This window comes from Barbatula barbatula (assembly GCF_947034865.1).
Source record: "Barbatula barbatula genome assembly, chromosome: 22".
NCBI classification, from domain to species: Eukaryota; Metazoa; Chordata; class Actinopteri; order Cypriniformes; family Nemacheilidae; genus Barbatula; species Barbatula barbatula.
This window is the reverse complement of record NC_136785.1, coordinates 15,344,548-15,355,070: the sequence shown is the minus strand read 5'-3', so window position 1 is coordinate 15,355,070 and position 10,523 is coordinate 15,344,548. Positions and strand designations below refer to the sequence as shown.

General features: G+C 38.5%; 2 protein-coding genes across 4 annotated transcripts; both read right to left on the bottom strand.

Annotated features, from left to right (window-relative positions):
• Positions 1-233: 233 nt before the first annotated feature.
• Positions 234-4,695, bottom strand: LOC306911166 (V-type proton ATPase subunit e 1-like). Of its 2 annotated transcripts, XR_013788238.1 has the most exons (4): positions 4,531-4,695; positions 4,057-4,104; positions 437-606; positions 234-308 (listed from the first exon to the last, which is right to left on the bottom strand). XR_013788238.1 is itself a non-coding variant. In XM_079486279.1 (3 exons), the coding sequence occupies exons 1-3, from the start codon at positions 4,629-4,631 to the stop codon at positions 513-515; spliced, it is 243 nt and encodes an 80-aa protein (XP_079342405.1). In that variant the 5' UTR covers positions 4,632-4,695; the 3' UTR covers positions 382-512. The 2 variants fall into 2 exon arrangements, 1 of the variants encoding a protein (XP_079342405.1); XM_079486279.1 differs by lacking the exon at positions 234-308 and having other exon boundaries at positions 382-606.
• A 327-nt stretch (positions 4,696-5,022) lies between these two features.
• pcyox1l (prenylcysteine oxidase 1 like) lies at positions 5,023-10,091 on the bottom strand. Of its 2 annotated transcripts, XR_013788241.1 has the most exons (7): positions 9,437-10,091; positions 9,062-9,268; positions 8,566-8,740; positions 7,988-8,199; positions 7,341-7,481; positions 6,213-6,936; positions 5,669-5,689 (listed from the first exon to the last, which is right to left on the bottom strand). XR_013788241.1 is itself a non-coding variant. In XM_079486446.1 (6 exons), exons 1-6 carry the CDS (start codon positions 9,531-9,533, stop codon positions 6,275-6,277), a joined length of 1,494 nt encoding a protein of 497 aa, XP_079342572.1. In that variant the 5' UTR covers positions 9,534-9,734; the 3' UTR covers positions 5,023-6,274. The 2 variants fall into 2 exon arrangements, 1 of the variants encoding a protein (XP_079342572.1); XM_079486446.1 differs by having other exon boundaries at positions 5,023-6,936; positions 9,437-9,734.
• Positions 10,092-10,523: the final 432 nt, after the last annotated feature.

The following is a 10,523-nucleotide window of genomic DNA, read 5'->3' as shown; positions in this document are numbered from 1 at the left end:
TTTACCCTGCATTAATACACACTTTTCGTCTTTTTTATACATATGTACAAAACATACATTTGCATTTAATGCATTGAAATATCATTAAAAAATATAACAGTCAAAAGTCAGTTGTGTACGGCTTATGTTTGTATATTGCAGTTCATTCAATGCATGTTCGAGAACATGTTGCATTGTTGGAGGATGAACAAGCAAAGGATTCCATCAGAGGGAAGGGCCTGATTGCTTGTGTAGGGCTGTGCGCTGGGAGCTCAGCAGCTGAAGCGGTCTGTTATACTCTTCCCAGGGCCCTAGGCTGCATGCCAAGCCTTTCGGTAAATAAGTAAATAAGTTAGAAGATGAAAGAGGCATTGTGTTGCTTGTGTGCTGTTAAGATTCTGGAAAAACAAGCATCCGTCATACTTTGAGAATTCTAAAAATCACAAGTGTTGTAAACCTAAGCTGTTGTTGCATTTTGGTTGTGCTCTTGTGAGACGGCGTTGTTCCTATAATGTGGGCTAATGCATCGCCCACTATGGCCAGTGTTCCTTCAGGTACCAAATTGTGTCGTTGCTCAGTGCCGGTCCAAATAAGGGGTTCAGCTGGGCAAGGATGGCAATTAACCAGCTGTGAAGGAATAAGAACAATCTCAGTATAAATCCAAAAGCTCTTTCTCACATCTCTGCCAAACTCTGCATTCTTTGGGATTCCAAAAGAGTGAATAGTTTACTTTGTCATGGTAACACATTTCACACAAACAAATATGAAAGAACAAAATGTACGACACGATACAAAGTATCGACTCGCAAACAAAGACAACACTTAAGGGAATACCGGTCAGTCGAAATCAAAACGCACATATTACTAAAGGTTAATTCATGCAAAGAAGGTAAGAGGGTAAAAAGAAACTGAAATAACATGTGCTAGGAAAAGGGCCAAACTTTTTTTAGAATGACAACATGTTCTTTCATTGTATTATCGGGCAAACCTCTTTAAAACATTCTCAGGTTATGTTTCACCTCAAATGTGAAAAAGAAAAACGATGTTCAGCATAAATAACTCAGGTCTATTTTTATGATTGCACCAGCATGTGACATTTAAATGAAATGCTTAATTGTAACAAAATGTTTCTGAATTCATCCTAATCTTCAACTTCTTTGTTCAAAGTATAGTTGGTTTTCTTCTGATTTAGTGGTCTAATGTGACCCTGACATGCTCATCGCGGCCTTTGTGAGAATCGCACACTCAAGCTCTGTTGATTTTATAAAATAGATGAGGAGATACGCACCATTGGTCAAACATCAAGCTATTTATAGAACGCATTTTCCATCTTTTTGTCTGCCATGAACAAACGTGGCCTGCCTCCATCCTCAAGTGTTCTACGGACACAATGCACAAGGACAAGCAGATAGGTGGCCTGTATCACAAAGCGAGGTGAACAAACACTGACATGCAGAGTAAGTTTTTAGTTGACAAAACCAGACAAACCCCACCTGGTTTAGATCAGGTTCAGCTGTAGCACAAAGCTTGGTATAAACGTTCTCTGTCAACTCCGGGTTGATTCAGAGTTTGTGAGGCGCGTGCACCTGAAAGTGTGACACATGCGGCAAACAGCCAATCACAGGGAAAACACACGGAAAGCATCATCAGTTTGATGGACTATATATTATATATAATCAATAAAGGTAAATATACAATACAAATAAACACTTAGCAGCAAAAGATTTCCTCTCTAACATCTTATCATTTTAAACTTTTTTTATTTGGAGCGAGATATACATGGGGAGTGGCTTCACTGCGTCACTTTTCTCAAACTGATTGGTCCAGTTTTGGTTTGCGATCTCTAACCTAGAATACTCGTTCAAAACCAACCTGCCTTCCTGAGCCTGAAAACTCGAGTATGCTCAAACTAAACGCAAACTTACCTGGGTAAAAACCCAAACCGGTTTCGTGATACAGGCCAATGGTTTTCAAAAGCACTCAATATTTATGAGCAGGGTTGCTACATAAAAACATAAATTGACTATTAAGGTTCGTTGTTTTGTCTGTGCTGTTTCCTAGATCGACATGTGCAAAAAATTCCAATATATGATTGATCGAAACGTATGTTTTTAAAAAGGGTTTATAAAAACGCGCTATTTTCATCATTGTGATTCTCTGTTTTATGTTTAGTGCGAGTTGTTGATATATATATATATATATATATAACTACCGTGGGCGAGAAGTGCAACACAAAACAACAAGTTGCAAAATTAAAAACAAATCTAGAAGCAAAATTAAAAATCCAAAATCAAAATGGCAAATCTGAAAACATGATATAAAATTTAAAAACAGAATAGCAAATCTTAAAACACAACAACAATTCGGAAAACAAAATAACAAGTCATAAGCCACATCGACAGGAAAGGAAAACACAAAGACAAATCAGTCAAACCGGAAAAGGTAGGTACTTTGATGGAATGGGTTAGCTACTACTGATTGGATTAAACTCCTGTCAATCAGGATTTCCAGGCTTATGTTAATATTTATAAGCAAAAACAAACGATCAATCACTCTCTCACCATAACCAACAGGGACACAGATTAAAGTACATATCATGTTATATGCTTTATTGTGTGTATCTTCTGAGGGGAAGACGATCATGGATGGTACACAAGCTTGGCCTTTCAGCTGCACTATGCATGCTGCTCAAGGCTCACGCCGTGCATGCATGCAGTGTGAAACAGACACGCATCTACTCCTAATGCAAGATGAGCCCGTTTCAACTTTATTAACAAAATTGGCTTTTGAACTTTAATCAATGAATATGCGTTGTATCACATACGCATGTCCTTTCTCATAGTAACATTGAGTGGCCTGGATATCTTGATTGACAAGAGTTTCATCCAATCAGCAGTAGCTATCCCCTTCCAACAAAATACCTACCTTTTCCGGTTTGACTGATTTGTTGTTGTTTTCAGACTTGTCGGTGTGGTTTCTGACTTGTTATTTTGTTTCCCGAATTGTTGTTGTGTTTTATGATTTGCCCCTTTTGTTTTTAGATTTGATATTGTGTTTTCAGATTTGTCATTTTGATTTGGGGGTTTTTATTTTGCTGACTTTTTTTCAGTTTTGCGATTTGTTGTTATGTTTTGCACTTTCCGGCCACCGTATATAATGTATCAAGATTAAAAAAACATGACTTTGTGCAGGATAACACAAAAATACAATCATAAACCTTTTCAGGACTAAACACGATAGCTGAAAAGAACATACTATTTAAACATTTAAACAAATTATATTTATCTGTAGTTTTGATGTTAGGATGGTAACATTACATTAAAACACTTTATGCTTACGTTAAGTTATTTTAGCCTAGACTATTAAAAGAGTTTGAAAATAACTCGCGCAATATAAACAGTCTAGAATATTTGTACTACGCAACATTTTAATCGGCTTTTATGGCTAAATTAAACAAATAAAAAATGCTAGTGAACTTAATTTATATCCATTTATCAATCCATTGGTCAATTTATGTTCATTTTGAGCATGATATGTGTGCAGGATCACTTTAAAACAGTCCATGTTGTACAGCAAAAATAGACTCGATGCGTAAACGATACCGCATCTGCAACGGACGGCTACGCGTGCAGTGTGAACACGTTTATGTGTGGCCCGGGCGTTAGTCGCAGTGCATAGAGCAAATCAGCACAATGCAGGACGAGAAGACGAAGACAGACAGGACAGAGCAGTGCGGTACAGAATATCATTCTCAAGTTCTCTGTAAGCCTTAATATATATATATATGGTATGCTGCACTGCACAATAAATAAATAAACAGTCTTAAATATATTTAATAAATATAAAACAGCGCCATCTTCTGTTCTTTGTGAAGGGAGTCTTAAAACCAGTTGTCAAATGCGTTTCCAGCCTGTACCCTTTTAAATGTCCCGGTGAGTAATCCGCTCATGAATTGAACAGACTATAATTCAGATCATACAACGTTAAACACGAAAAAAAGAAAACTTTATAGACAGCAGCAAACTTAAGATCTTAAGAAAAGTCTTACAAATCCCAGTGTAAAAAAACTATACTCACAACAGGTAGCAGCAAATGGCTGTTAACACAAGCACAGTTACGATGACACTGTGGGAGTCAAACACACGCAGTTAATTTATTTTTGTAGCACGAGTACTTTTACCTATTTAATATTTAGCTGCGGTGTTTTATTTGCATGTCACAGATCAACCCTATAATAGCCACGTTCCTTGTTATTATAACAAACCGAAAAGTTGATAAAGTTTGACCAGACAGCATGACGTCGTTGCACTGGTCTGGTGTTTGTTTATAACTCATATTTTAAAAATAAATTTGGACATTTCTAAAAGTGCCATTGTAAATATTTTCCTAGGTCGGAGGTAAACTGTAATGTTTCGTTGATGGACTGAACATTTAAACTTTCATGGATTGTGGTAAATGTAGAGTATTCTGCCGCGTGACGTTTAAAAAGCAAACAACGCATCTAAAAACGCTTGTGATGAAACAACGCGTCAGTCCAGAAACAATGCATACCCTCTGTTCGGCCCATAGGGAATAAACCACGGGACGAGTCCACCGACAAATCCCCAAAACAGCGTGACAACGGCCATTGTTATTCCAAAAGTGTGCTCCATGTTCAGGTGTCTTTAAGTATTTGTCCCGATAGTGCAGTCGTGTAGATTCGTCAACATGATGTACTGAAGGAAGAGCGCAAAACACGCCCTTCTGACGTCACCAGTAAACGCACTTGTAAATTGATCAGTTTCTTCGCATTTAACTACTTATAATAATATTTAATAATAACGAGTGTAACTTATATTCTCTTCCTAAAATGCATGATGTGCTATAACGCTGTATTTATATATATTTATATGTTTATAACATTTCACGATCACATTCCTCCTTCATTTGCATTACTTGATGCGTTGGTTAACATGAACAATTATTTGTTTGTTGTCTTTTAAATAGACTGTTAACATACTCTTCATTTAAAAGTGTGAACTCATTTTGACAACTCAACAACTCAATTTTCTGTACATCACAAACCTTTTATAACAATATTATATTATATCCATAATATACACAAGGAACATATTAGAATGGGTTTTCCACTTTAACTTACTTGAAGTTGCGACTCTCCTAGTACAATTAATGCAATGCACTGACATACTACCACTCTCAGAAAATTACACAACTTTTTAATGCTTTGAAAGAAACATAACCTGTCCGTTTACTGTATATCCAAAAGACAAAAAGTCAACAAAATGACCATAACCCATCATTTATTGAAGTGAGAAATCATTATAAACAACGTTATGTTACATAGTAATTGCTCAGTGTTTAGACATTTCCAGTGACATTACCGTGCACATACTGTACATGTAAAAACGTAATAAATCAGAAACTCATAAGACCCCTTTTGTGCAAACTGTTCATGAGGGGGAAAAACTAATGGAGAATTCCTTTCATATCTCTCTTCAAGAGTGTTCACTTTACCATCTTTACTTCTCCATGAGTAGCGAGCATGAACAGAGACAGCCATGGAAAACAAATCCTCACACCACATTTTAGGATCTTACATTTTAATCTGCTCTCCTTGACTAGCAGAGTTTTTAATTTAACTGAAGGACAATGTAAAATACAAATTCATGTTAACAATAAGTATTTAAGGTCAAACTGTGAATGGTTAGAACTGTCATGATTCTGCCTGCTCTTGTCTTGATTTTCTGGTCTAGGGGCAGAATCGTGACAGACCCACGTGTTTTATGTGGAGAGGAACATATTATGGTCAATCAGGACATAATATGCGTTCTCTCCTGTCTCGTCATTTGGCCCTGCCCCTCTCGTTTCTAGTATAGCTCTCCTCCTGTGTCGCATTACCCACACCGGCCCATCGTTATCCCCTTTGTTAGTCTCCCTATATAATACCCTCTTGTCTATTGTCTTGGGCTCGTTGGTTGTACAATATCCCTTGCTTGTACTCCTTACTGTGTCCTTGAAGCCTTGTCAAGTAAAGTGTAGTCTTAGTGTTTAATATTGAGTTCTTGTTGAGTGTTTAGTAATCAGTTTTATCATATTTGTTATTGTGTACTGTTTTGTTACTCCCTCGTGGGTTTTTGTTTTGTTCCTGTTTTATTATTTATTAAAGTCTTGTTAACCCCTTCATCTCCTGTTGCCTGCGCTTGGGTTCGTTCTCTGTGATTCCTGACAAGAACGCATGCTGTTGCATAGTTTGTCTATAATTTACATTGCTGTCCTCATAACACTGAAGAATAGGTCAGAGTTCTGTCTTGACCTTGTGCATAAGGTCTTTCTGGTCAATCATTTCCAATTGTCTGTTCCAGCGATGATAAGCCAAGAGCGCTATGTTCTTAGCTGCTACAGAGCTCATCTCCATGGCACTTGCAGCCCATTCGATGCCATTAAGATAGTACATGCCGTCATGCAGCACCACTGGCGGCAACTCTTGGGTGCTTCCATAATGAGGGTACGCCAGCCAATCTGTGACCTGCACTGAATAATACGACTTAAAGAGGGTCTTCAGCTCAGTCTTCTCCAGAGGTTTAGGGGAAAAGACCTTGTAAACTCCGGCCTCCTGGGGCTGCTTGCGGCGGAAGCCGGAGGTTATGTTGACTGGACAGATGCCGGAGGCACTGTTGAAGAAAAGGTCACAAACGTCTGTGGTAAGTATGCTAGAAAACGGGAACAGCTTAGGGTCAGGGTAGCCAAAGTAAGAGCAATTGAGGTATCCGTGAATGAAGGAGGCCACAGTCTGGTGATAGGAGCCTGGGATTTCTGGCAGAACGGGCTCAAAGCCCTGGAAGGAGATTCCAGTGTCTACATTTTGCTGGAGAGGTGTTGCTACTACTATGATGTCATAAACTTCTGATGTATTTTTATCTTGAGAGCTGTAGGTGATCTCATATTGGGGGTAATCTCCTGAGAAAAAAGAAATCAATTATTTGTGCAAGCTAATAATACAATATACCATGTTATTCAAAAGGGAATACAACATTTTCTGACATTATAGGTCACTTAGCGTGACAGCGTTTGCAGTGACAAAGTGACTGGAAGCTATTGATTTTTAATGAGTGTGGCATGGACAACAGTGAACCTTGTGACAAACTTCAGCGTATTGTAACTATGTAAATGAGCAGCAATGTATCGCAGCAACCACCAATGGGGCGACGGGAAGACAGAACGATACAGTTGAGTAGGAAAGCCTACTGGAAAACCAACAAAACGTTGCAAATCGCTGTCATCTTAAATGTACCATCATAGTCAAGATCATGGCTTAAATGCTTCTTTTGTAGAGTCATCCGTTTTTAAAATGGACGTCTTACCCATCGATCGGAGTTCAATGCTTGTAACCTGACTCTGGATGAGATTAGCCTTTGCTTCTTTTAGCAGCCCAGAGCAAACCAGCTTGTTTCCTCCCTCTACAGCCCACAGATTGGCCTGTGCACCAGCCAGAGATACAGCGCCTGTTCGGAACAAGATGCATTAGTTCAAGTTTGAAACCAAAGCAGCGAGATGGGTACCACGACTGTCTAAAACCAACATTATGTTATTTGTTAAAATGATCCAGAATAACTCAAGATTTATCTTTCCTTACTTAACTTTCTCACAAGATATTGTGACCCCTAAGGTTTTGAAATATAAAGTGATATGGAGTTGCAATTGCTTTAGTTAAGCAAATACAGCTCATATATAATTTCAGGCACTTTTGTCAAATGTATATACAGTATCCCACATGCATATGCAAGATCCACCACTCCTGATACTATCAGACAGACAATATTATTCCATCTGTATTTAGCTTTACAGTGACAAAAACGTAGTATGTTTTTGGCTGCTATAAAGATATAAAGTTTCAGATGGACAGCAGTGAAGTGCATGATGATAGAACTTCTGATAAGAAAACATTGAAAAACCTTGGTCGGCATAATCGCACGGAAAATGGCATTCTTACTCAAACTAATGCACATACCCACGAATGCTGGGATGCTGGTGTTCTGGCCATAGTTGACCCTCATAATTGGCGATATGACCTCATCAATGAAGCGCTGGGAGACGCCCAATTCCAACAGAGACTCGGAAAGAGAGCGTCGGGTCATGTTGATAAATCCCGAACCCCCCAGAGAGTGCAACAGTTCTTCTACTGAACTGAAGGCATAGCCATGGGCCTGGTATTTATAGATCCTGGCAAGAAAAGGAGAGAAAAGGGTGTCAGAGCAACCGAGAAAGAGAGGACGATGATAAGAGAGGTTTCTCATTAGACGATCAATGGCCTTTATTTAAACACCCCTCCTCACCTACTCTGCAAAATGACAATGTAAATGTAAAACTGTTAAGTTTTAATTTCCTGCACAAATGAGGAGAATAACCACCTACCTGAATTATTTCCATTCGCCTCCAGTGGATTCTCGTGATCATATAAATGAACTAAAATAATTGCGGCATCAGAGCATCTTCAGAATGGCAGTACAACTGTCGAGTTTCCTCTAACCATCTCACAATTTCATAACGTTACTGAACAGACGATTTCTAATAACTCATATCATTCACCTCATAAACTTTTCCATGATCTCCTCCACCCACATCTGCAGACGGATGAAGCTGATTCCATAACGCCACCATAAGCGAAACAAATCCAGCAGGTACCAGTCGGTTTCCTCCAGAATAAACTCCTCTCCATTAAACACTGCCGTTTTGCCAGCTACACTCTTACGGTACTTCAGCCCTGTTGACATGGATCAAATTAAAACAAGTATTAAAAGCAAGCATGTCTCAGCCCCTATGCAAATGACTCCATTAGATTACTGGGGCGTTTGAAGTTCAATTATCCAAAACATGCAAACTGTTTATCATTTTGTAATATAACATAACTGTTTGTTATATTATTTTGAGCTGGTTTGGAGTTGAATCCTAACATTAAACATGCAGCATTGTCAAACAACTTTATGATGTCATAATTGACTATTTCTTTTGGGGAGCGGCTTTTATCTTTTAATAAAAATCCCAGAATTTATTCATGTTTCTTCTACCTTCTGTTCATGCATACCCAGTTGCTGGACAAAGTCCTGCATGTGCAAATTGAGGGAATGAATGATGGATCCACCGGATTCGTACTCCTGGTTGTTTACAGAGACAGTGGCCAGACGACCACCCACCGAGTTCTTTTCAAAAACGTCGATTCTTACTTCCGGTCCGAAATGTTGCCGCAGGAAGTGGGCCGTAGCGGTTCCTCCGATCCCAGCACCGACAACAGCTGAGTAACACAATGCGAGTATACACATCATAAACATCGTGACTGATGCATCTGTAGATAACAGCTGCACAACGTGAGTCATCCAACTGGTTTACGTAGGATATACGCGATAGTGTTTATGAAAATGCATATCAATACATTGACAACTGATCATATCATCAGACCTACCGATCTTTGACGGCGGGGCACCATCAAATTTGGCAAAATCAGGTTCCGACGATACATGCGCACATGAGATAAGAAACACGTACATAAATTGACGCATGTTTGCCCCAAAACAAACGTGGACAACACGAAATGCACGTGCACGGAAGCTTTATGGATCTCTGTGAGTTTCTTTATAAAGACGCAAAATAAATTGTTTTAGATTCTCAGTGCAGTAATTCGGTGAATGCGAAACGAAACCATAACCGCGTGTCGGCGAACACAACAACAGCGCATAATCTCGACTCGCACGTTTCTAACCAATCGGAGAAGGGAAACAATCTTTCGACCAATCAGACAAGATAAATCGGCACTTCCGCGTTGAAATTCGTGACGATGGCGTGTCTCTGTTGGCCAGGTTGGTTATTGGTCAAGTTTTAAAGGCGCTGCTGTCAAATTTCATCCGTTTTGCTAAACAGATGTGTTATTAAGAATTCTCTAACGTTTTACCCTGAACCACACGCACTTATTCAGAAACCCCGCAATCCAAAGGCACGTACGCTAATCTAAATGTCAGTAAACCGAAACACGCATGAGTGACGGGTAGAGAGCGCTTCTGATTGGCTAGTAGCTGTTACCGTACGCTACTACGTGATTTAACGTGAATACGTTTTGTAGCGTTGAATGATCATATTTGGAATAATGTTTTATCTTACTATAATAATTACAAAAATATCGATAAAAAACAAGCATGTCAGGCTCTGGTTTGCTTTTAGAAGTATAGTTCACCCAAAAAATAAAATTCTATTCCATGTAAACAAACCTGTATACATATATGTATATATATATATATGTGTTTGTATGTGTGTGCATATATATATATATATATATATATATATATATATATATATATATATATATATATATATATATGACCCTGTACAACAAATCCAGTCTTATGGGTCAATTTTTCGAAATGGGGATTTTAACATCAACTGAAAGCTGAATATTTAAGCTTTTTATTGATATATGGGTTGTTAAGATGGGACAAAGGGTGCAAACAATCTAAAAATTGAGAAAATCGCCTTTGAAGTTGTTAATAAGAGGCACT

Bases quoted from the DNA above. Each gene is read 5' to 3' on its own strand.
- LOC306911166 (XM_079486279.1), bottom strand. From the start codon at position 4,631: ATGGAGCACACTTTTGGAATAACAATGGCCGTTGTCACGCTGTTTTGG. The intron at 4,105-4,530 runs GTATGCATTGTT...TGACTCCCACAG, and splicing joins CCCTATGGGCCGAACAGAGG to TGTCATCGTAACTGTGCTTG. The intron at 607-4,056 runs GTGAGTATAGTT...ATTCCTTCACAG, and splicing joins GCCATTTGCTGCTACCTGTT to CTGGTTAATTGCCATCCTTG.
- pcyox1l (XM_079486446.1), bottom strand. From the start codon at position 9,533: ATGCGTCAATTTATGTACGTGTTTCTTATCTCATGTGCGCATGTATCG. The intron at 8,741-9,061 runs GTATGCATGAAC...CCATGTCAACAG, and splicing joins GGACTTTGTCCAGCAACTGG to GGCTGAAGTACCGTAAGAGT. The intron at 8,200-8,565 runs GTGAATGATATG...TTTTCTTGCCAG, and splicing joins ATCATGGAAAAGTTTATGAG to GATCTATAAATACCAGGCCC.